The 26060-nt window shown below is 35.6% G+C and overlaps 1 protein-coding gene across 6 annotated transcripts in view; it reads right to left on the bottom strand.

Moving 5' to 3' along the window:
* Positions 1 to 26060, bottom strand: part of CUL2 (cullin 2) — a 156687-nt gene that overhangs the window by 40018 nt on the left and 90609 nt on the right. For all 6 annotated transcript variants that reach the window (XM_058744302.1, XM_058744299.1, XM_058744300.1 and 3 more), the window contains 2 exons: positions 19014 to 19119; positions 12820 to 12902 (listed from right to left, as the gene is read on the bottom strand). In XM_058744302.1, the coding sequence (XP_058600285.1) occupies positions 12820 to 12902; positions 19014 to 19119 (189 nt within the window). The remainder of the gene's footprint in view (positions 1 to 12819; positions 12903 to 19013; positions 19120 to 26060) is intronic.

Genomic DNA, 26060 nt, shown 5'->3' with positions numbered 1-26060 from the left:
TTCCCTAATCTGAGAAAGAAAACATTCAGGTCCAGGAAGTATAGACAACTCTTAACAAGACAAACCCAAGGACGCCCACACCAAGACACCTAATAACTAAAATGGCAAAAGTAATGACAAAGAGAGAATTTTAAAAGCAGCAAGAGAAAACAGTTATATACAAGGGAAATACTATAAGACTACCAGCTGATTTTTCAGCAGAAACTTTGCAGGCCAGAAGAAAGTGGCACAAGATGTTCAAAGTACTGACAGGAAAAAAACCTACAACCAAGAATACTCTACCTGACAAGGTTATCATTCAGAATTGAAGGAGAGACAAGGAGATTCCCTAGACAAACAGAAGTTAAAACTTATCACCACTAACCCAGCCTTACAAGAAATGTTTAAAGAGAGTTCATTAAGTGGAAAGAAAATAAAGGTATTTAATTTCACATCAATTTAAAAGCAATTACACCTACAAAAATCAGTCAAGAGATAAATTTAAAAGATGTAAAATATGCTATCATATAAGTAAAATGTGGAGGGAGGGAGTAGAAATTTAATGATTTCACAATGTATTCAAAATTGAGCAACCATCAACTTAATATAACCTGCTATACACATAAGATATATATGACCCCAATGGTAACCAGAAATCAAACACCTATAGTAGATACACAAAAAATAAAGAGGACAGAATCTAAGCATAACACTAAAGCAAGCCATCAAACCACAAGGGAAGAGAGTGAGAAAAGAAGAACAGAAAAGAACTACAAAAATAACCAGAAAACAACAAACAAAATAATATTTAATAAATACATACTTATCAGTAATTACTTTAAATATTTATGGACTAAATACTCCAATCAAAAGACGTAGGGTAACTAAATGGATAAAAAACCAAGACTCATCTATATGCTGCCTACAAGACTCACTTCAGATCTAAAGACACATCATACAGAGTAAAAGTGAAGGGATGGAAAAAAACATTCTATGCAAATGAAAGTGAAAAAAAAAAAGGCTGGAATATAAATACATATATCAGACACAATAGACTTTAAAACAAAGACTGTAGCAAGAGACAAAGAAAATCAGTATATAATGATAAAGGGATCCATCCAACAGGAGAAAAGAACAAGTGTAAATATCTATGCATCCAACATATGAGCACCTAAATATAGAAAGCAAATATTAACACACATAACAGGAGAAATTGACAGTAATACATTAATAGTAAGGAACTTTAACACTCCACTTATATCAGTTGTTAGATCATCCAAACAGAAAATCAATAAAGAAACAATGGCTTTGAACAACACCTTAGACCAGATAGATGGACCTAACAAGATACATATAGAACATTCCATCCACAAACAGCAGAATACACATTCTTTTCACATGCATATAGAACATTCTCCGGGACTGATCTCATGTTAAGCCACAAAACAAGTGTCAATGAATTTAAGAAGACTCAAACCATATCAAGCATCTTTACCAACCACAATAGTATGAAACTAGAAATCAATTACAAGGAAAAAAAACACTAGGAAAAAACACAAATACATGGAGGCTAAACAACATGCTACTAAACAATCAATGGGTCAACAAAGAAATCAAAGAGGAACTCAAAAAATTCATGGAGACAAATGAAAATAATAGTCCAAAATCTTTGGGACACAGCAAAGCAGTTCTGAGAGAGACGTATACGTTCATACAAGCCTATCTCAAGAAACAAGAAAAATATCAAATAATCAAACCTTACACCGAAAGCAACTAGAAAAATATGAACAAACTAAGCCTAATGTTAGTAGAAGAAAGAAAATAATAAGAATTAGAGGGGCGCCTGGGTGGCTCAGTTGGTTGGGTATTTGACTCTTGTTTTTGGTTCAGGTCATGATCTCATGGTTTGTGAGTTTGAGCCCCACACTGGGCTCTGTGCTGACAGTGCAGAGCCTGCTTAGAGTTCTCTTTCTACCTCTCTCACTGCCCCTCTCCTGCTTGCTCATGCTCTCTCTCTCTGTCTCAAAATAAATAATTTAAACGAAAAGAAAATAATAAAGATTAGAGCAGAAATAACTGGAGACTAAAGAAAACACAAGAAAACACCAATGAAATCAAAAGCTGGTTCTTTGAGGGGCGCCTGGGTGGCGCAGTCGGTTAAGCGTCCGACTTCAGCCAGGTCACGATCTCGCGGTCCGTGAGTTCGAGCCCCGCGTCAGGCTCTGGGCTGATGGCTCGGAGCCTGGAGCCTGTTTCCAATTCTGTGTCTCCCTCTCTCTCTGCCCCTCCCCCGTTCATGCTCTGTCTCTCTCTCTGTCCCAAAAATAAATAAAAAACGTTGAAAAAAAAAAAAAATTTAAAAAAAAAAAAAAGCTGGTTCTTTGAAATATAAACACAACTGATAAACATTTAGCCAGACTCATACAAAAAAAAAAGGGGGGGGTGCTCAAATAAATAAAATCAGAAATGAAGGAGGAGAGAGAACAACCCATACCAGAGAAATACAAAGAATAAGAAACTACCACTAACAATTACATGCCAATAAACTAGACAACCTAGAAGAAATGGATAAATTTCTAGAAACATACAATCTCCTAAACTGAATCAGGAAGAAATAGAAAATTTGACCAGACCAATTACTAGTAATGATAATGAATTGGTAATCGAAAAACTCCCAACAAACAAAAAGTCCAGGACCAGATGGCTTCCCAGACAAATTCTACCAAACATTTAAAGAAGACTTAACATCGGGGCGCCTGGGTGGCGCAGTCGGTTAAGCGTCCGACTTCAGCCAGGTCACGATCTCGCGGTCCGTGAGTTCGAGCCCCGCGTCAGGCTCTGGGCTGATGGCTCGGAGCCTGGAGCCTGTTTCCGATTCTGTGTCTCCCTCTCTCTCTGCCCCTCCCCCGTTCATGCTCTGTCTCTCTCTGTCCCAAAAATAAATAAAAAACGTTGAAAAAAAAAAATTAAAAAAAAAAATAAAATAAAATAAAGAAGACTTAACAATGATCCTTCTCATACTATTCCAAGAAATAGAAGAGGAGGGAACACTCCAAATTCATTCTACAAAGTCAGCATTACCCTAACATCAAACCAAGACAATCACTAAAAAACAAAACAAAAACAAAAACAAAAGAACAAAACAAAAACTACAGTCTAATATCCCTGATTAACACAGATGCAAATATCCTCAACAAAGTATTAGCAAACCACATTCAACAATGCATTAAAAGGACCATTCAACACAATCAAGTAGGATTTATTCCAGAGATGCAAGAATGGTTCAGTATTCATGAATCAATCGATGTGATACCTTATATTAACAAGAGGAAGGATAAAAACTATATGATCATCTCAACAGATAGAGAAAAAGCATCTGACAAAATACAACATCCATTCATGATAAAAGCTCCCGACAGGGGCAACTGAGTGGCTCAGTAGGTTAAGCGTCAGACTCTTTGATTTCAGCTCAGGTCATGATCTCACAGTTCGTAGGTTCTAGCCCCACATTGGGCTCTGTGCTGACAGCATGGAGCCTGCTTGGGATTCTCTCTCTCTCCCCTCTCTGCCCCTCCTCTGCTGTCTCTCTCTCTCAAAAATAAATTAATAAGCATTTAGTAATAAAAAAACAAAAAACCCGACAAAGTGATTTAGAGAAAACATACCTCAGTATAATAAAGGCCATATATGAAAAACCCACAGCTAACATCATATTCAATGGTGAAAACCTGAAAGCTTTTCTTCTAAGATCAGGAACAAGATAAAAATGTCCACTCTTACAACTTTCATTCAACATAGCACTGAAGTCCTAGCTGCAGCAATCAAACAAGAAAAAGAAATAAAAGGCATCCCAATTGGTAAGAAAGAAGTAAAATTGTCACTATTTGCAGATTAGGAACAAGACAAAAATGTCTACTCTCACAACTTTCATTCAACATAGCACTGAAAGTCCTAGCTGCAGCAATCACACACAACAAAGAAATAAAAGGCATCCAGATTGGTAAGAAAGAAGTAAAACGGTCACTATTTGCAGATGATATGATACTATATACAGAAACTAAAAATCCCACCAAAAAACTATTAGAACTAATAAATGAATTTAGTAGGCTTGCAGGATACAAAATTAATATACAGAAATGTGTTTTGTATACACTAATAACACAGAAAGAAATTTACATTTTTTTTTGAAGTTTATTTTTGACAGAGAAAGACAGAGTGCGAGAGAGGGGGTGGGGGATGCAGAGACAAAGAGAGGGAAACACAAAATCTGAAGCAAGCTCCAGGCTCTGAGCTGTCAGCACTGACCCCAACAACCCTGACGCGGGGCTCAAACTCATGGACCGTGAGATCATGACCTGAGCAGAAGTTGGATGCTTATTTAACCAACTGAGCCAACCAGGCGCCCCAAGAAATTTTTTAAAATTTCTACTTGTAACTATATCAAAAAGTATAAGATATCTAGAAATAAATTAACCAAGGTGAAAAACCTATACTCTGAAAACTGTAAGATATTGATGAAAAGAACTGAAAATGACACAAACAATGTTCATGGATTGAATAAATCACTACTGTTAAAACGTCCATACTACCCAAAAGGAATCTACCAATTCAATGCAATCACTACCAAAATACCAATAGCAGTTTTCACAGAACTAGAATAAGAATCCTAAAATTTGTATGGAACCACAAAAAACCTCGAATAGTCAGAGCGATCTTGAGAAAGAACAAAGCTGGAGGTATCACAATCCCAGATTTCAAGATATACTACAAAGCTGTAGTAATCCAAATAGTATGGTACAAAAACAGCCATATAGGGCAATAGAACACAATAGAGAGCCCATGCTTCTATGGTCAATTTATCTATGACAAAGGAGGCTAGAATATACAATGGGGAAAAGATGGTGTCTTCAATAAATGGTGTTGGGAAAACTGGACAGCTACATGCAAATAAATGAAACTGGGACCAGTTTCTTTTACCATACACAAGAATAAAATCAAAATGGCTTAAAGACCTAAATGTGAGAGGCGCCTGGATGGCTCAGTTGGCTAAGCATCTGACTCTTTGGCTCACAGTTCATGAGTTTGAGCCCTACGTCAGGCTCTGTGCTGCCAGCTCAGAACCTGGAGCCTGCTTTGGATTCTGTGTCTCCCTCTCTCTCTGTCTCCCACTCGTGCTCTGTCTCTCTGTCTCTCAAATATAAAATAAACATTTAAAAAATTCTTAAAAAAAAAAAAAGACTTAAATATGAGACCTGAAATGATGAAACTCCTAAAAGAAAACACAGGTGGTATCAGTGTTAACAATATATTTATGGATATGTATCCTCAGCCAAGGGAAACAAAAGCAGTAAGAAACTATTGGGACAACACCAAAATAAAAAGCTTTTGCACAGCAAAGGAGACCATCAACAGAACAAAAAGGCAACCCAGTGAATGGGAGAAGTATTTGCAAATGATATATCCAAGAAAGGATGGTATCTAGAATACATCAAGAACTTCTACAACTCAACACCAAAAAACCCAAAAAATCCAATTAAAAAAACAGGCAGAGGATTTGAATAGACATTTTTTCCAAAGAAGATGTACAAATGGCTAACAGACACATGAAGAGATTCTCAAGTCACCAATCATCAGGAAAATGAAAATCAAAACCACAATGAGATATCACCTCACATGAGTCAGAATGGTTAGTATCAAAAAGACAAGAAATAGCAAGTATTAGTGAAGATACGGAGAAAAGGGAATCCCCATGCACTATTGGTGGTAATGTAAATTGGTACAACCACTGTGGAAAACAGTATGGATGTTCCTCAAAAAGTTAAAAATAGAAATATCATATAATCCAGTAATTCCACTGCTGAGTATTTACTCAAAGAAAATGAAAACACACATTCAAAAAGATATGGGCACCCCTATGTATATACAACATTATTTGCAGTAGCCAAAATATGGAAGCAACCCAAGTAGCTACTGATAGATGAATGGATAAAGAAGATGTGGTGTATATATACAGTGGAATATTACTCAGACATAAAAAAAAAAAAATGAGATCTTGCCATTTGTGAGAACATGAATGGACCTAAAGGGTATTATGCTAAATGAAATAAGTCAGACAGAAAAAGACAAATGCCACATGATTTCATTTATAGGTAAAATCTGTAAAACAAAACAAGTAACAACAAAAAATTCAGACTCTTAAATACAGAGAACTGGTGGATGTCAGAGGGGAGGTGAATAGGGGAGATAGGCGAAATAGGTGGGGGAGTAAGAGACATAAACTTCCAGTTATAAAATAAATAAGTCACGGAGATGGAAAGTACAGCATACTTTCCATACGGTCAATGATAATGTAATAATGTATGGTTACAGATGGTGACCACACTTAATCGTGATGAGTGCCGAGTAATGTACAGAATTGTCAAATCACTATTTTGTACATCGGAAACTAACATGTCAGCTATACTTCAAAATAAAATAAAGGCAAAAGGTTATTTTGTGAATGTGCAAAAAAAAAAAAATTCTCCTTACAAAGAAACCCTAGATGCAGATGGTTTTGCAGGGAGTTTGACTAAACACTGAAAAATTTTACAGAAACTCATCTACTCAAAAGAAAAAGATGGAATAGTTCCTAATTCAACCTACAAGAATGAGCCTAATACTAAACCCAGACAAAGACATTATGAGAAAGAATAATTATAGGCCCATTCCACTCATGGATATAGATTCAAAATTCTAAACAAAGTATTAGCAAATCAAATGCAGCCATGTTATAAAATTATTATAGACAACAACCAACCTGGGTTTTATTCTAGTTATATGAGGATAGTTTAATATTAGAAAATTCAGGGACGCCTGGGTGGCTCAGTCGGTTAAGCGTCCGACTTCGGCTCAGGTCATGATCTCGCGGTCCGTGAGTTCGAGCCCCGCGTCGGGCTCTGTGCTGACAGCTCAGAGCCTGGAGCCTGTTTCAGATTCTGTGTCTCCCTCTCTCTCTGACCCTCCCCCGTTCATGCTCTGTCTCTCTCTCAAAAATAAATAAATGTTAAAAAAAATTTAAAAAAAAAAAAAAGAAAATTCATAAATGTAACCCACCACACTAAAAGATTAATAGAAAAAAAAAAACTTTATCTCTCAATAGAATCAGAAGTCATTTTATACAATCCAACACCAAATTCAAATTAACTTCATCATTCTGATTAAGAGTATCTAATAAAAAGCGAAAGGAAGCATCATTTTAAATAGGGAAATGTTACATATGTAACCTTTAAAATCAGGGGTGAGACAAAGATGCTCATTATCCATCACTCCTCTTCAACACTGCTGTGGAGGTCCTAGCCAATGAGGTGTTGTGTGTGCACAGGCAAGTGCATGTGTGCGCGTGCGCAAACACACACACACACACACACACACACACACACACACACACACAAGGGAAACAAAACTATCGTTTACAGATTATGATAGCTGACATAGAAAGCACAAAAATGAGCACAAATTATTAGAAATGACCTTTTTTTGGGAAAAGAAGCTACAAATGACAGAAGTTAACATGGAGGCTAAATGTTAAGATTTATATATTAAAGAGCCTGTTGTATTTCAATATACTAGCAGAAAACAAATAGAATGCATAATTACACAGAACAAATTTTTTCTAACAGTATCAGAAAATACCAAGTATCCTGAAATAAATCAAAGGAGTGAAGAACCTTTATAGATATATTTATAAAAACTTAGGAGACATTAAAGAAGGCATTAAAAATAGCAGATATGTTCATGAATAGGAAGATTTAATACAGTAAAGATGTAAATTCCCTCCAAATGAACTTATATATTCAATTGAATTTCAATCCTACAAAAAATTTATTCTAGGCAACTTATAATCACCTTTACAAAATATGACCAGGATCTGTGCGAAAAAAAAAAGTAAAGGGGGTCACCTGGGTGGCTCAGTCAGTTAAATGTCTGACTTCAGCTCAGGTCATGATCTCAGTTTGTGAATTTGAGCCCTGCATTGGGCTCTGTGCTGCCAGCTCAGAGCCTGGAACCTGCTTCCGATTTTGTGTCTCCCTCTCTCTCTGCCCCTCCCCTGCTCACACTCTGTCTCTCTCTGTCTCTCAATAATAAATAAACGTTAAAATAAATAAATAAATAAATAAATAAATAAATATAAATAAATAAATAAATAAATAAACGTTAAAAAAATTTAAAAAAAAAGTAAAGGGCCTTATGAAAAAGTAAAGGGCCGAATAACAGCAAGAACACTTCTAGCTTATGGAGGGCAAGTCTGTCTGACCAGATATCAAGACTTATTATGCTATAATAATGAACAGAGTGAGATATGGGCCAAAGATAGACAAACAAATGGAACAGAGCCCTGATATGGAACCACACTTGTAGGAAAACTTTGGTATCTAACAGAGGCATGATGTCAGAACAGAAAGTAGGAAGAATTAAAAAAAAAAAAAAAAAAAGGAGCAGGGAGCCTTGGTGGCTCAGTCAGTTAAGCGTTGAACTCCTGGTTTTGGTTCAGGTCTTGATCTCACGGTTTATGAGACCAAGCCCAAGCTCAGGCAGCACACAGCCTGTTTGGGATTTTCTCTCTCCTTCTTTCTCTGCCCCTCCCCTGCTCATGCTCTCTCTCTCTTTCTCTCAAAATAAATAAACTTAAAAAAAAGGAGCTATAAAGTTAAAATTTTTTTCTCATTTGTCACTTAAACTCTTGTCTTTGTTTCTGATTATGCAACAGAAAGGATACTAAAGTCATGATTGTTTTGCTGCTGAATTATAATGTCAGAATAAATAAAAACTTTTCCAATTCAACAAACATTAAGCATAGAGACTTATTTCAGATTGCAATCTGCCAAATGATTCTCTTAGAGAAAAAGAAATCTGCCATATAAATGCTAAGGCAGCAATTCTGATCCTAGGAATCCATAAACCTTCTAAAACGTACATAAAGTTTTGTGTGCATATGCATATTGAGTATTTTTATGTGGGGAGGCTCTAAAGCTTTCATCATCTTCCTAAAGGAATATAAAGTTTCCACAAAAAATAAATATAACCACTGTACTTAAATAAACAAATATTTAAGTACAATCAAACTATTCTCAGTAGTTACTTATGAAGAGAAGTTACAGCTGAAAGGAAGAAAACAGGGATATTCACATATTATGTGCCATTTAAACTTAAAAAAAATTTTTTTAATTTTGAAATAATTACAGATTCACAGGAAGCTGCAAACATAACAAAAGCAGTCCTGGACATGTTCACCCAATTTTCTCCAATGGTAACATCTTACGTAACTATGGCACAATGTCAAAATCAGGAAATCAACATTGATACAACCTATAGACCTTATTCAGATTTTGCCAGCTTTAACACATAATCACTTGTGTATATTTGTATTTATGTAATTCTATGAAATTTTATCACATACCTAGATTCATGTTACTACCACCATATTCAAAATATACATCTACTGTATCATCATAAAGCAACTTCCTCATACTTATAGACTCATACCAACCACTAATCTATTCTAATTTCTAAGAATATATTATTAGGTATTCGTAATACTTCTGTAAATTCCCCCATTGCATGTACATATGTGTGTGCAATACTGTATGTAGTATTTATACGTATGTAGATATATACATATGCACATCCATATAAACAAATGTACACACAATCTTAAATGCATAGAGAATTTTTTCAGAAAATACTTTATATCCTTAATAGTGATTTGCTTTAAATAACAGTATTGAAAGTATTAGGGGAAAAATGAAGGCCTTCTAATTTTTTTTTAACTTTCTATATATTTTTAATTGTGTACAATCAACATATTTTATAATTTTTTTGTAGAACAATACTTTTAAATATCCCTTGTGTAAACTTTTCACTGGCCAGATTTAAGAAACCATTAGTTCACAGTAATTTTTTTTTTTTTTTAATGTTTATTTTTGAGACACAGAGAGACAGAGCATGAACGGGGGAGGGTCAGAGAGAGAGGGAAACACAGAATCTGAAACAGGCTACAGGCTCTGAGCTGTCAGCACAGAGCCCTACGTGGGGCTCGAACTCACGGACCGCGAGATCATGACCTGAGCCGAAGTCGGATGCTTAACCGACTGAACCACCCAGGCACCCCTATTCTTTAGACACTTGTAGAAAATTCCTAGGAACGCAGGGGTGATTACAGGAAAGGAAACTAAATAAGCTGATAGGAAATCAAATTTGTAATATGCTCTGCTAAACTGTAAGTTTAGTGGAGCTCTTTCCAAAAAGAAGTTGTAGGTACATATAATAAAATACCTCTCTGTTAGCCTTAAATCCTAATTCTCATTCTGCCATGTACTAGTTATGTGACCTGAGTAAGGTGATTGCCTTCGCAAGCCTCATTTTCCCCATTTGTAAATGAGTCTATGATAATATTCACCTTCACATCCTGTTCAGACAGGTTTATCAATGGGGAAATATTTAACACAGCCACTTGTCCATGTAATGGAAGTTATGATATCTGGCCATATTATTTCAAACAACAATGGGTAAAGCAACATAGTGGAAACAATACTAAACAATACTAACAATACTAAAGCAACATAGTAGAAAGACCCAAACTGGAAGTTTCTAGGCATGGACTCTCTTTCCTTAGCTATATCAAATTCAAGAAGTCGTTTCTCTCTATTCAAAGTTCAATTTATTTACTTATAAATAAAACTGCCACCTTAAGATCATACAAAGTACTATGTGTGAAAATACTAGAATACTCAAAGCACTATAAAACTCAAATGTATATAAAAGCTAAAATATTGGAACTGGGAATGAAAGAAATATTATGTGAATTAAAAAGACAGGCTTAATGGATATAGAGTTGGTAAGTTGGAGATAGGAGCTGAAAAGAAAAAAAAAAAAAAGAAAATAGGGGCTGGAGTCAAATTAGTCTTCTTAGAGTGCCACCACTGATGTCTTCATTTGTAAAATGGAAATGGAAATAGTACCAACATCCCAGCGTGGTGAGGATTAATGGGATAATGCCAGTAAAGCTTTTAGAACACTTCTTGGCACAGAGCTCCCATATTTATTATTTGTTGTCGTTACTATTTACTGATTTATTATTTATTATTTTAGAGAGCAAGAGAGGGTGCAAGCAGGGGAGATGAGCAGAAAGAGAGAATCCTAAGCAGGCTCCATGCTCACTACAGAGCCGGATTCAGGGCTTGATCCCATGACCCTGGGCTCATGACCTGAGCCAAAATCAAGAGTCAGACACTCAACCAACTGAGCCACCCACGTGCCCCATTATTGTTATTATTATTATGCCTTAGCTTACTTAGCTGTAAAAGGTGGGATAACACCGACCTAATAGAGTACACATGAAAAATAAATGAGGTATTAGTAGGGCATGTCAAATAATACTTTAATGGAAGCTGATTATAACAACAAAACTAAGAACAGTTGGCCTAATATCTCTAACCAAATAATCTATGCATCTTTTCCAGAATATCATATACTTGCATTATTTTTCTTATACAGTTAGAAAATTTCTTAAAATCTTCCATCAAATTCATTTTTAACAAGCTAACAATCACACTTAAGAAAATTTACTAGGTTGGGACAAACATTAAAAGAGACATTTCAAAAAACTAACATTCAGAAAATTTTAACAATATTTTCAATAAACTTTCAATGTAAAATAACTGAATTCCAAGTTAAGAAAAAAGTTAATGTTTAATAGAAAAATAAATTATGTTAGAACCTATAAATATTGTTGGGAGTATTCTTTTAATTATAGTTTAGTAGAGAAAAGAGAAGAAAAAAATTGTTCCACCCTACTGCTTTAGTATTGCCTTTTCTCTCCTCACTACCTTTAGAAAAAATGGAATAATTAAAAGGGAAGCGACAGGTTTTTAAAACCAAGTTATTAATTGCTACCATCTACTTTCTACTTAGCATTATCAATAAATTTTAAAATATTCCATTACCCTTTTTCGTGGCTTTATGTTTTTCTTTAGTTTTTTGTTTTTAAGTCCCTTATTTCCCAGTAGGAGCTCACAGAAAGAACAATGCTTTCCTTTTTTTTCCCTCACATAAAAAGCTCCATATTTGGGTATTCTTTAGAGAAAGCATTTTCAGATGGAGTGGCCGTTATCACGTTGCAATTCACTGGTCTAGATAATTCCTACAATATCAGTTCCAATAACCTGATATTTATTATATACACATCTGTATGAGTGACTTATAGTGCTTTAGGTTCCCCAAAGCTGAAGCCTAGTAAGAATCTTTTAGGCCAGAATGGATGCAAGGATGTTCTATTCTGGACTCCACGGGAAAACTTACTTTGTCTCCAATTCTATTCACAAAGCAATTAGGTAAAGTCCAAAACACTGGGTCCTGAGTAAAATGAGAAGCCATTTTCCCATAAACTAACCTCACATTAATAGGCAAGTTACTGATTTAACACTAGGGCTAAGAGGTAACCAACTACCTAGAAAAATCTGTTTTCTTGAATAGGTAGGTTACCCTCATCAGGATTTAAACTGACAGAACATGTTCAAACAATTCAGCACTGCCCTGGAAAATCCAAGAGGGTACCAGGCTTGCAACAACAAATGATAGGTCACTTCCTTCAGGGATTTATTTATTTATTAAGTATATTGGACCAAAGACCTGCCAAAAAAAATTATGAAACAATTTAAAACATTGCCATTTAGATGGAAAATGAGGCTCGTTTAAGTAACACATGGCCTATGTCTAGTCAACACCCATGCAACGGTACACTATTTGAAACCATTTCAAACAGCAAATTAGAATTGACTCAAGAAGATAAGTATCAGTACTCACTTTTTTATTTCTCGGAGCAGCATTCGGATAAGGATGGTCTGAAGTGGTTCAACCATCAATTTCCTCCACATATCCAATGCTAGCTGCCAGGAAAAATAAAAATTATCAAGGCTGAACTACTTTTAACATTTGTTAAAATGTTAAAAGACTCTTCAAAGCAAAAATACTCTTTCAAGTATTTATAACCAAAATTTCAAAATTCAAATGAAAACTGAATATACATAAAAAATAAATTTCTAAGTTATTTATTTTTTTGAAAGAGAATGCACGCAAAAGAGAGGTCAAGCAGGATAGTGGCAGAGGAAGAGGGAAAAAGAATCCTAAGCAGACCCCACACTCAGCACAGAGCCTGAGGCGGGACTTAATTCCACAACCTAGAGAACGTGACCTCAGCCAAAATCAAGAGTTCGATGCTTAACCAACTGAGCCACCCAGGCGCCGCTAAATTTCTAATTTAAAATGAAAATGACTACCACATCAGACTTGTACAAGAAACAGAATTAAGGTTTTATCATTAACTGAAAGTCTTAAAGACATAATTGATTAGATTTTTATGAAATAGAATTTATTGAATGTTAAATGCCCAGTATTATGGAAAGGCTAAGACTAATAGAAATAAAGGAATTATGTTAAAGTGATTTAGCTGTTGGCTGATTTTCGAAATTACAAAACCTCTCATACAAACATAAAAGGAAGGTCAACTAAAAGAATAATAAAATAAAACATTCCTGTACTCACCACCCAGTTTAAGAAACACAACTTCCACATTACCATTGTACCACATATCCTCCTACTTTCCCCTCAAAGGTTACAACCACCCTGAAATTTGTGTGAAATCATTCCCTTGCTTTATAGTTCTACCAAATGTCTACATGTCCCTATAATATTTTTCTTGTCTTAAGTCCAGTATAGTCAACACACAGTGTTCTATTAGTTTCAGGTGTACAATATAATGATTCAACAATTCTATACATTACTCAGTACTCATCAAGGTAAGTGTACTCAATCTCCTTCACCTATTTCACCCAGCCCCCACCCACATCCTCTCTGGTAACCAGTTCTCTGTAGTTAGGAGTCTGTTTCTTGGCTTCTTTTTTCTTTCCCCATTTGTTTTGTTTCTTAAATTTCACTTATGAGTGAAATCATATGGTATTTGTCTTTGTCTTATTTCATTTAACATTATACCCTCTAGATCCATCCATGTTGTTGCAAATGACAAGATTTCATTTTTTATGGCTGAGTAGTATTCCATCGTGTGTGTGTGTGTGTGTGTGTGTGTGTGTGTGTGTGTACCAATTCTTAACCATTCATCTATATCGGTGGACACTAGGGCTATTTCCATAATTAGGCTACTGTAAATAATGCTGCATATACATAGGGGTGCATAGATCTTTTTGAATCTGTGTTTTCATTTTCTTTGGATAAATACCCAGCAGTGGAATTACTGGATCATATTTCTATTTTTAATTTTTTGAGGAATTAAAATTAAATAACAAATTTTTAATTTTAACCACTGTTTTCCGCAGTGGTTGCACCAATTTACATTCCCACCAACAGTGCTTGGGAATTTCCTTTTCTCTACATGCTCACCAACATTCACTCTATCTTGTCTTTTTGATACTAGCCATTCTGACTGGTGTAAGGTGATTTCTCATTGTGGTTTTGATTTTTTCATTTCCCTGATAGTGATTTGAGAATTTCTTCACGTGGCTGTTGGCCATTTGTATGTCTTCTTTGGAAAAAGGTCTATTCAGGTCCTCTGTCCATTTTTTAACTGAATTGTTTTTTTCGGTACTAAGTTGTATAAGTTCTTTATGTATTCTGGATATTAACCCTTATTAGATATGTCATTTGCAAATATTTTCTCCCATTCACTAGGTTGGCTTTTTGTTTTGTTGATGGTCTCCTTTGCTGTGCAAAAGCTTTTTATTTTGGTATAGTCCCAATAGTTTCTTACTGCTTTTGTTTCCCTTGCCTGAAGGAAACATCCACAAATATGTTGCTAAGGCCGCTGTCCAAGATTTTACTGCCTGTTTTTTCTTTTATCAATGTTATGGTTTCAGATCTCACATTTAGATCTTTAACTCACTTTGAGTTTATTTTTGTGTATGGTGTAAGAAAGTCGTTGTTTCATTCATTTGCATATAGCTGTCCAGTTTTCACAACACTACTGAAAAGACTCTTTTCTCTACTGTATATTCGAGCCTCCTTTGTCATAGATTAATTGACCACAGAAGTGTGGGTTTGTATGCATGGGCTTTTTATCCTATTCCATTGATCTATGTGTATTTATGTGTCAGTACCATACTGTTTTGATTACTACAGCTTTGCAATATAGTTTGAAATTAGGGATTGTGATACAGTTTTGTTCTTCCTCAAGATTGCTTTGGCTATTTGAGGTCTTCTGTGGTTCCATACAAATTTTAGGATTATCAGTTCTAGTTCTGTGAAGTGTTATTGATATTTTGTTAGGGATTACAGTCAATCTGTAGATTGTTTTGGTAACTCCTTGGTTTTTTGTTTTTTGTTACGTTTCTTTATTTTTGAAAGACAGAGAGAGACACAGCACGAGCAGGGGAGGGAGAGAAAAAGAGAGAGACACAGAATCCGAAGCAGGCTCCAGGCTCTGAGTTGTCAGCACAGAGCCTGACGCAGGCCTCAAACCCACAAACCATGAGATCATGACCTAAGCTGAAGTCGTACACTTAACCGACTGAGCCACTCAGGTGCTCTTAACTCCTTTTGGTTTTAACTGGCATCTTCTTGAGCGAGGCTGGGCATCTTTTTATATTTTTATTGTATGTCTTAGCTTTTTTTCTGTGAAATGCCCATTCATCCTTTTTGCCCATTATTCTATTAATATTTATCTTGTTTTCAATAAAAACTAGGAGTTCTTAAATACTGCAGAAATTAATCCCTTGACATATATACTGCAATTTGTCATAGTTTTGTGACTTAACTTTTGAGTTCTTTTAAAAGTGTTTAGTAAAAATACATTATATTTTAATGTCTCCATTTTATCAATCTTTTCCTTTATTGTTTGTATTTTTCATGTCTTTTAAGAACTTCCCTAGCCTAATGTCAGGGATATGTGTGCTCTTATATTGCCTTCTAAAAGTTTTCAAGTTTTGCCTTCCACATTTAAATTCCAATATATTTTTCCCATAGAGAGTACAAATTATTTCAGTATCAAAAATTGACTGCTCCTCTGTTTCCAACTTAATTGCATCTATACAGCTATTAGTCTGGTTTTAGCCTCTATTCTGTTTCCCTGGGGTAACTTTATTCTGATCAATTGGTAATTCCATTTCAAATAAGTAAAAGCATCTGCCTTCCCAGAAGGAACATTCTTCAAGTTTCCCCTTATTTTTATATTTTTAAACAGCACCAACAGGGAAAAAAGAAAGTGATACAAAAGAAAATGTGATCTTATAGCTGTAGTGGGAGAGAAAACTAAAGCCTTTTGAAAGCAAGCTGGTGGTGCTATCAAAATTCAGGATGCTTTGACCTTCAGTTACCAACTCTACGACAATTTCTGCTCATGTACAAAGAGATATATACTTAAATGTTAACTCTCTGAGTGTGAGGTTTGTGTCTATTTTGTTCACTACTGAATTCCTAGCATATAGAAAAGTGCCTGGCACACAAAGGGGTTCAAAAAATACTTAATAAATGAACACATGAACAATGATATTCACAGTGGTATTTTCAACAAGAACTATAAACTAAGGAGAATAGTCTAATAAATGATAAATAAATTATTTTATATCCCTATTATAGAATAACTGAGCTCTCACAAAAATAAACTTATATGAAAAGAACACCTCACGTGGATGGAACTAGAGGGTATTATGCTAAGCAAAATTAGAGAAAGACAAGTATCATATGACTTCACTCATATGAGGACTTTAAGATACAAAACAGATGAACATAAGGGAAGGGAAACAAAAATAATATAAAAACAGGGAGGGGGGCAAAAACATAAGAAACTCATAAATATGGAGAACAAACAGAGGGTTACTGGAGGGGGGATGGGCTAAATGAGTTAGGGACATTAAGGAATCTACTCCTGAAATCATTGTTGCACTATATGCTAACTAACTTGGATGTAAATTAAAAAAATAAATGAACAACAACAACAAAAAAGAACACTTAGACACATTAACCAAAAAACAAAACAAAACAAGCAAGAAATACAAGTTCCAAGATATATGGTGTGATATCATTATGGTATATATGCTATGATTCCATTAACATTTAAAATTAAACTGTATGTATAAATATTTACATGCAAATGTGCAGGTAAAATTCAGAAAAGACAAAAACCAAATGGTTTATGGTGATTTCCTCTGGGAGAAGGAGTGAGCTTGACAACGCTGGTGATAAGGGACCATCATTAAAATATTCTTATAATCCTACTAACTAAAGCAACTACTGTTAAGATTTTGTTATTTCTCACTAATCCATTACTCTGCATCCTTTTTCCCCCTGCAGTTTTATTCCTATTAAACATACAATGTGTCCACATTTTTTCATAAAATATTTTCCCCTTTATTAAAGTTTCTATGAAGTATTTTCTATTACTAATTCATCTCTTTGCCTTTATAACAAAATCATATTGTATATATTCTTCTATGTATGATTTTTTACTATTGGATATTGGACATTTGGATTGTCTACCCATTAGTCACCCTTACTAACAATGATTACAAGGAATACTCTTAAACATTTAAACTTTTTTTTCCATATTTATCATTTTCACAGTGCAGATTACTAGACATGGGATTACCTAATTAACAAATATTAAACATTTTAAAGTCTACTGAAAGACGATGACAAATTTCTTTCTAAAAGGATTATTCTAGTAAAACTTTCCTCATGCTGCATCTTAGCTGTTTATTTCTTTTATTAACACCCATCACAATTTAACATTAATTTCTGTACTTATTTGGCACTGCTTCCCCATGAGGACAGGGAACTTCTGTCTGTTTACCATTATATCCCCAGTGTCTGGTTAGTCAACAAATACGTAGTACGTGAAATAAACAAACATTGTACTAGAGTATTTCTTTCACAATGAATATATGCTTTATGTAACTTCCCACATTTAAATTTGCACTGCCTCAAGAATCTGAATGAATTACTTGACCTGCACACTTAATTGTTTCACTCTGGATTTAATTACTTTTTAAAGTTAAAATAAATTTGTCATGGGACACCTGGATAGCTCAGTCAATTGAACGTCTGACTCTTGATATGGGTGCAGGTCATGATCTCGGGGTTGTAAAATAAAGCCCCACATCAGGCTCTGTGCTGAGTGTGGAGCCTGCTTAAAGTTTTCTTTCTTCCTTCCTTCCATCCTTCCTTCCTTCCTTCCTTCCTTCCTTCCTTCCTTCCTTCCTTCCTTTCCTCCCTCTCTCACTCCCTCCCTCCTTCCCTTTCTTTCTCTCTCTCTCTCCTCTCTTTCTTTCTTTCTCTCTCTCCTTCCCTCCCTCTCTCTCCCTCCCTCTCTCTCTCCCCCCTCTCTCTCTGCCCCTCTGCCACCCGCGAATGCACACACACATGCTGCCTCTCTCTCAAAATAAATTAAAAAATAATTTCTTATATCCATAAATCTGTATTTCCTCTCAAGTCCATGACCTTTCCACTTTTTTAACTGCAAGAGTCTCAACATTTTTAAAATGCATTTTATGAGCTTTTTTCATAGTGGAACTATTAACCTTGTCATTTATTCATCCATCATTAATTTAATTATTAAAATAATACTAATCACATCTCTTCTGTTCTCATCTATGTGAAGATTCTTAGGAAATCACTGCAGTGTTTTATTAACATTTAGGATGTCTCAAATCTTGACAATTTTGGGGGTGCCTGAGTGGCTCAGTCAGTTAAGTGTCTGACTCTTGATTTCAGCCTAAGTTGTGATCTTCTGGTTCATGGGTTTGAGCCCCATGTCAAGCTCTGCACTGACAGCACAGAGCCTGCTGTGAGAGCTTTCGGATTCTCTCTCTTCCTCTCTCTCTGCCCCTCCCTTGCTCATTCTCTCTCAAAAATAAATAAACTTAAAAAAAAAAATTTCGACAATTTTAAGGTAGTCGACACAGTGTCCTTGAAAAAAGGACAGTGAATGAAATTACCTCAATATATATATAAAAACACTCCTATGCTTGCCAGTCATTTAAAGAATTTCCTACCTCTCCTATTTCCATAAGTGGTTCATTCATATCTACACCACCGTAGCCATACTGAAGGTCAGCTTCTGTCAATTTATTCTTTTTAATAAACTGGGTGTTGAGATACCTGAAAAACAAATATAATATTATTATTAAAGTAAGTAGGAAAACAAATAACTGTTAAAATCAGTAGTAAAACAAATAACTTGCAACTTTAAAACAATAATTTTGGGTTATAAATCAACTATAAAATAGTTTGGTAATATATCAAATTAATTATGCAGAAATTAGAAATATAATTAAAAAGGAGCAAAAGTATTAGCCAAACTTTCTCTGCAAGGCCTTAAGAGCCAAAATATATGACCTCTAGAGTGGGGGAAAAAACCCTATCACCCCAGTTTCACTTTAAAAAACTCAAGGGTAGGGGCGCCTGGTGGCTCAGTCAGTTAAGCATCTGACTTTGGCTCATCCCATGATCTCGCAGTTCGTGAGCTCGAGCCCCACATCGAGCACCACATTCGGGCTCTGTGCTGACAGCTCAGAGCCTGGAGTCTGCTTCAAATTCTGTGACTCCCTCTCTCTCTCTGCCCCTCCCCTGCTCCCGTACGCAGTCTCTCTCTCTCTCTCTCTCTCTCTCTCTCTCAAAAATAAACATTAAAAAAATTTTTTTTAAAACTCAAGGATTTGGTCTAAAACTTTTCAGTACTCATATAGCCCAATAACTCCTCCCTAAGGGGCTTCTATAATCCTTCTACGATCTAATTAACTCATTCCCAGATTCTCTTGGTAAGTTCACTTTGTAAAGAACTAAACAAAAAAAAATGCTTAAAAAATAAAAATCCAGGTAGTCATTCAACTTATATTTCATCACCAGGAAAAGATGTAATTAAACAACAACAGAAAGAGATCATGATCAGTAGACAGAAAATGAAATAGACTGTTACAGACAGTAGAAAGTATGGGCAAAACTGACAAAGGTAAAATCACTTTGTCTACCACAGGACAATAGCTTTATAATGTTTCAACATATTCTAAGACAAGTAACTAAGAATTACTGAAATGAATAGAGTTCTTTAAAGTAAATAAAATATGTAGAAAGGGCTCAAAACATTCTAGTACTGGGGTACCTGGGTGGTTCAGTCGGTTGAGCATCCGACTTAGGCTCAGGTCATGATCTCACAGCTCGTGAGTTCGAGCCCTGCGTCGGTCTCTGTGCTGACAGCTCGGAGCCTGGAGCCTGCTTCGGATTCTGTGTCTCCCTCTCTCTGCCCCTAACCCACTCGCATTCTGCCTGTCTCTCTCAAAAATAAATAAATATTAAAAAAAATTTTTAAAAGAAACATTCTAGTACTCACTTTTCACAATCCTAGATTTCACTATAATGCCTTTGATACATATATTTTTAACATTTATTTATTTTTGAGAGATAGATACAGCACAAGCAGGGAAGGGACAGAGAGACAGGGAGACACAGAATCTGAAACAGGCTCCAGGCTCTGAGCTGTCAGCACAGAGCCCGAGGTAGGGCCCAAACTCACAAATCGCGAGATAAAGACTTGAGCCAAAGTTGGACTCAACCAACTGAGCCACCCAAGCGCCCCTCACTACAATGCCTTTAATGCTTACTTACCACCTGAAAGGTTCTGTCATGTGTATATAGTTAAAGACATATAAATACTTAGGCAATAACCACAATATCTTTATATTAAAACGCACACTTTCTAATGTTCATTGCATCAAAATGAAAAGTCCACTTTACGTGTGCAGACAACTAAAATCGAAAACAAAGGCAACAAAAATTTCAACTGTGTTATTTTACCACCAACTCTAGGAGATGATGCAAAATACAATTCTTGAAAGTACAACTCCAAAGCTGTATAGACACAACCATGTACACAAGTTGCACTCCCACACTAATTTCAAGCCTCTAGACTCCAAGGCTTAAAACCTTGGTACTCTGTTTGATATTTTAGTCTCCTCTACCCATATGTACAATGTCCTAATATATTTTTCCTGCAAAATGTCATTTCATCCTTCCTTCTATTCTCACTACGATCCTCATAATTTTATGCTGGGTTTTCAACCATGCCTTCCAATTGAAGAAAGGGAAATAGGACTCACAGAGACAGAAGTAAGAGATAGAGAAAGAATGGCTTTTTTTTTTTTTTTTCACCTGAAATAGAAGATTTGGGATATCTGGCCTGAAATGAAGATATATAAATTGGAGAGATATTTTAACCTCTGGCCTCTGTCATTCAGTTGTCAGCTCAAACACATTTCTCTCAGGCCTGACCTGATCCCAATCCAAATGAACTTTAATTTGCCACTTCACTCCCACTGAAGTGACTATACACAACTGTTTTATATTCTTCATGGTACTTACTACTGTGTGAAAAAATCCAATTCTGTTATTTGTTTACTTGCTTTGTACATCTGTCACCTCTCTAGATTATAACAACTACAAAGCAAGGACCTGGCTCACACACAGCATCCAGAACCAGTGGCAGGTAAATATGAAGTCCTCAAAAAATATTTCCTTGATGAATTACTGAATAAATAAATGGATAACATTCCAGACAGCAGGAATAACAAAAGCTAATATTAGAACACAAACTTGGAAAAGCAGCCTGGAGCCAGATCATAAAAGCCATGAATGCCAGGAAATACAAGTAATCACTAACATTTATAGAGCTTATGTTACATGTCAGGCATACCCCTAAGCATTTTATACAGCTGAATACTATCAGGTACATACATGTGGTACTATTATGATCCTCCTTTTATATGTAAGAAAATTGCAGCTTAGAGAGCTTAAGGAACTTGCCAACAGTCAACGTGCTAGTAAGTGGAAGAGTGGCACAGAAACTCATGAGTTCTCCCTTTCTTATTCAACAAATATTGACTGAGTGTGAACTCTATGTCAGGTACAATGCCAGGCACTAGGGACAGAAAGATGAAAAACAAAAATGTGGTCTTTCCACACAGAGTTTACACATCTGGGAGAATATACAAATATGAACAAATACAATATTTCAACTGTGACACATGCTCCCTGAGTGGAGGGACTTAATTACCATATCTTTACCATTTCTATGTGCCTTCCTATACGAATCCTTTGCTCCCAACCAGTTTCTTTTTTGGTCTGTGGTACCACCACAGCGATCCCAGTAAAAGATTAGAAACACTTCTCTCTCATCCTTCCATTCTACTCTTTTCATCAGCCGGTCCTCATCTCCTCCTAAACTATTCATTATTCTCTCCCATTACTTTCCTTCTCTCTTCCAATGTCTCTTGTTAATTCTCTGCTTGGATCATGTGCAACACTCTCATGTGCAACACTCTCATGACTGGTCTCTTTTTTGTGTTTTGCCATCTCCAATTCATCTAAAAATTCCACTTTCAGAATGTCACTAACCCATTCAGAATCCTAAGTAGCTCCCTTATACCTATAGAGTAAACTTCTTAGCATAGTGGTTTGTTAACTCTGAAGAACTAGCTGCTAGACCTGCAGAAGTCTGGAATCACTAATCTGTTTCAACGATCTGTATGTATATTCTTGAGCCAGTATACTGGTTTAGTGGAGCTTTATGTTTCCATTCTGACAGGACAAGTCACTATTCTCTTTACCTCATGGAATAAAACTTTAACTTCCATTAATTGTAGCTTTCTCATTCCAGATTTCTACTCTTAATGTTAAATTTAAGCTTGACAAGACAAGCTTTTAAAATAATTTAAAGATGTAACTTAAAATGTAAATAGTGTAAGTTTTCATTTTGATATGGATACCTTTTTTTTAAGTTTATTTATTTTGAGAGAGAGAGAGAGAGAACAAACATACACAAGCAGGGGAGGGGCAGAAAGACAGGAAGAGAGAGAATCCCAAGCAGGCTCCACACTGCCAGCCATGGCCCAAACCCATGAACTGAACCCATGAATCATGAGATCATGACCTGAGCTGAAATCAAGACCTGGACTTTTAGCTTAAAAGACTGAGCCACCCAGGCACCCCGACATGGATACAATTCTTAACTGGAATATTTTACAGTCAATTTTATTAATGACATTTGTTTTTAAAGACATATGTTCTAAGAAATTATAAAAGAAAATAGGTCCCAATAATTTCTTAAAGGCAATACCTGATTGTTCTTCTCATGTATGATGCAATAGTTTTTATAACTTTTATGTTTTTATAATTTATTTTACCTACAAAGTGCTTAATAAGTATCCTTCACTTTTCTGGAGTATTAGCACTGACACAATTAAAAATAGTACTTGCCAATAATGAACAGCCTAAAGTAACTTTGAAGCCTCAGAGAAACCAAGCATTTCAATCTATCATAGGAAATTGCATTACAAAAATTGTTCTCATGCTAATACCTACTGGATTTCAAAAGTCGTTAATACTCCAAGGGCCAGCAGGGTCTAAAGAGCTATGTAGTACTGGGAAAGGCAGGCAGGAGTATCAGCATTTTCCTTATAGTCAGAATCCTTAAATTACCTATATTAATGCATATCCATCTTAGAAATCAATCAGCATAAACAAGAGGGTAGAAATTACTTCATAAAAATATTTAAAAACACTTTTGAAACAAAATTGAATTCTTCCTTTATATTTCTCTACAAATATATCCTTACAGACTATGATTAAAAATGATAGCTAGCCAGGATAACCTCACTACCCTACAATTAAAAACTATCATTAAGCAGTTTTCATGTAATTACTGCCAACTATATCCTCTATAAAAAGGATCTTACCACCTATTCTACCAATATAATTAAATAAATGATGGTCAGCCACATGATGCCAGCATCACAGAGGTCAAATACAATTCTCTGTATGTGAATCCCATTAGCCATTAGTTCTAAGTCTTTGCTATAGATAGTGGAAAGTTACTACATGATTTTAGAGAGTGATCAAATTTGCATGTTAAAAAAATATGAGTTTAGTAAATAGGATAAATTAGCAATCAAAGGTTGGAAGACTGGTTATAGGGACTTTATCATTAATAGTCCAGGTGAGAAATGACAAAAAGCTTGAACTATAATAGCAATGCAAAGGAAATAATGAATTTAAGAAACATTTGGAGGATGTGACCAATAGAGATCAGGGAGAAAGGACAACCCTAAGTGAAGGAAGGGTAACTGAGACTTTCGGCATTTATGCCTGGGTGTACAGTATTACTACCAATTAAAAATAGTAATACTGGGGACAGTATACTGGGGACAGTATATAAAAGATTACATGCTCAGTTTTGAAATCTGCAATACTACAATGTACCCACAGAATAACCTGGAAGTATAGGCGGGTTAGGTAAAAATACTCCTCTGAAACCTAAGACCACCCGGGATATACAAATATTTTGGTGGTTAGTAATATGTAAGTTGTAGCTAAAACCAGAAGTAATTGAGATCATCCTAGAAAGAATGCAAAGTATAAGATAAAAGATGAGAAAAAATCTACCTAAATGACTAAAAGAGTGAATCTAGGATGAGATGAAGGTAGAATGAAGAAGTTGAATGGGTTTAATGTGACCAATCTGGGTTGGTATTAGCACAAATTTTTTTCCACTGAATGACCTTGAGCAAAGTCATTTAACCTCTCTGAATCTAGTCTCTTCAGCTGCAAATTTGGCAATATCAACTACCTCACATGGTTTATATACACACACATTTGTGTATATACAATATATATTTAATAAAAGTTCACTAATATTACCAATTTTTTATTAATATTACCATTAATTTAAATTACCAAATTAGTTTTGGTAAACAGAGATGCAGATATAGGAGAACCTAGAAATCTAAGAAAAAATAGAAAAACAACTTAAATCTTTACCAAAATGTCTCAGCTCAAGAGGTATCCCACTGCACACAGCATACTGCACTGGCATATAGTCTTAAATACTCTCTCATGTTATCTATATACCAGTGGCCCAAGCTTCTCAGCAATAGCAAAGCATGCGTGTGCTCTCACTTTCATCCTCAAAATTCCTGTAATTCTCCTAATTTAGCTAGGGAATTCTTAAAGTTCTATTTATGCCTATCTCACTTTGGTGGATGAGGAAAAAAAAAAAAAACATGAAATGTCAAGATGTTTAATGTATGGCAAACACTGTTTTATAAAAGCCAAAGCCACAGTAAATCTTGTGCCTGTCAGCAATTGCTGGCTTCTGATTTTATTATACTTGGCTCTTCTAAGAAGATATAAAAGCTAATGGCTGTTGAAATAAGTTCCAGTTTCTAACAGAAGCAACTTACAGTAAGTAAACTTCAGTGTTGTTATAAAAACCTACAGGAATATGAACCAGTGACAAAGGACAAACACGCCAAGCAAGAGAACCAAGCCCTGGCCTCAGTGTGCTACTCCAGCAATGCAGAGTGCAACTGTACAGATGATGTTTTGAGAATCAGCTTCACTCCTCGGCTTCTCCCCAATGAAAAACTAAGGCAGGGGTCCATCTCAGCCCATGCCACAACGCAGATGCCAAAATTATCACTGCCTCATCAGAGGCCACAACAATTTCAAGAGCAGACACCCTAATTCCAAGGGTGAAAGGCCTAGGTTACTTAACGCCACTATTCCTTATTTATCCAACATTCTTCAATAAATAGGTCTCTGCTATTTACCATTATTACCTCTGCTATTTATTACTATTTAATAAACCAGAAATTTATTTCCATTGTCTATGTGAATAGGTTAGAGAGGATCAGTGTGGACTACCATAGGAACATGCAGGAATGACAGTTAACACAAAAGATCTACGCAGGAGACTAGGTAGAGCAAGGACGAGGGAAGTTCAGAGAGGAGAATGCGGAAAAACACAACAGGATTACTCATTCAGAGGGGCGCCTAGGTGGTTCAGTCGGTTAAGTGTCTGAATTCAGTTCAGGTCATGATCTCACAGTTTCTGAGTTCCAGCCCTGTGTCAGGTTCTGTGCTGACAGCTTGGAGCCTAGAGCCTGCTTATGATTCTGTGTCCTTCTCTCTCTCTGCCCCTTCAGTGCTCGCACTCTCTCTCTCAAAAATAAATAAACATTAAAAAAAAAAAAAAAGAATTAGTTCTAGAA

This window comes from Neofelis nebulosa, chromosome 8 (genome assembly GCF_028018385.1).
Source record: "Neofelis nebulosa isolate mNeoNeb1 chromosome 8, mNeoNeb1.pri, whole genome shotgun sequence".
NCBI classification, from domain to species: domain Eukaryota; kingdom Metazoa; phylum Chordata; class Mammalia; order Carnivora; family Felidae; genus Neofelis; species Neofelis nebulosa.
Note: the sequence above shows the minus strand (reverse complement) of the source record. Positions and strands in the feature narration are given on the sequence as shown.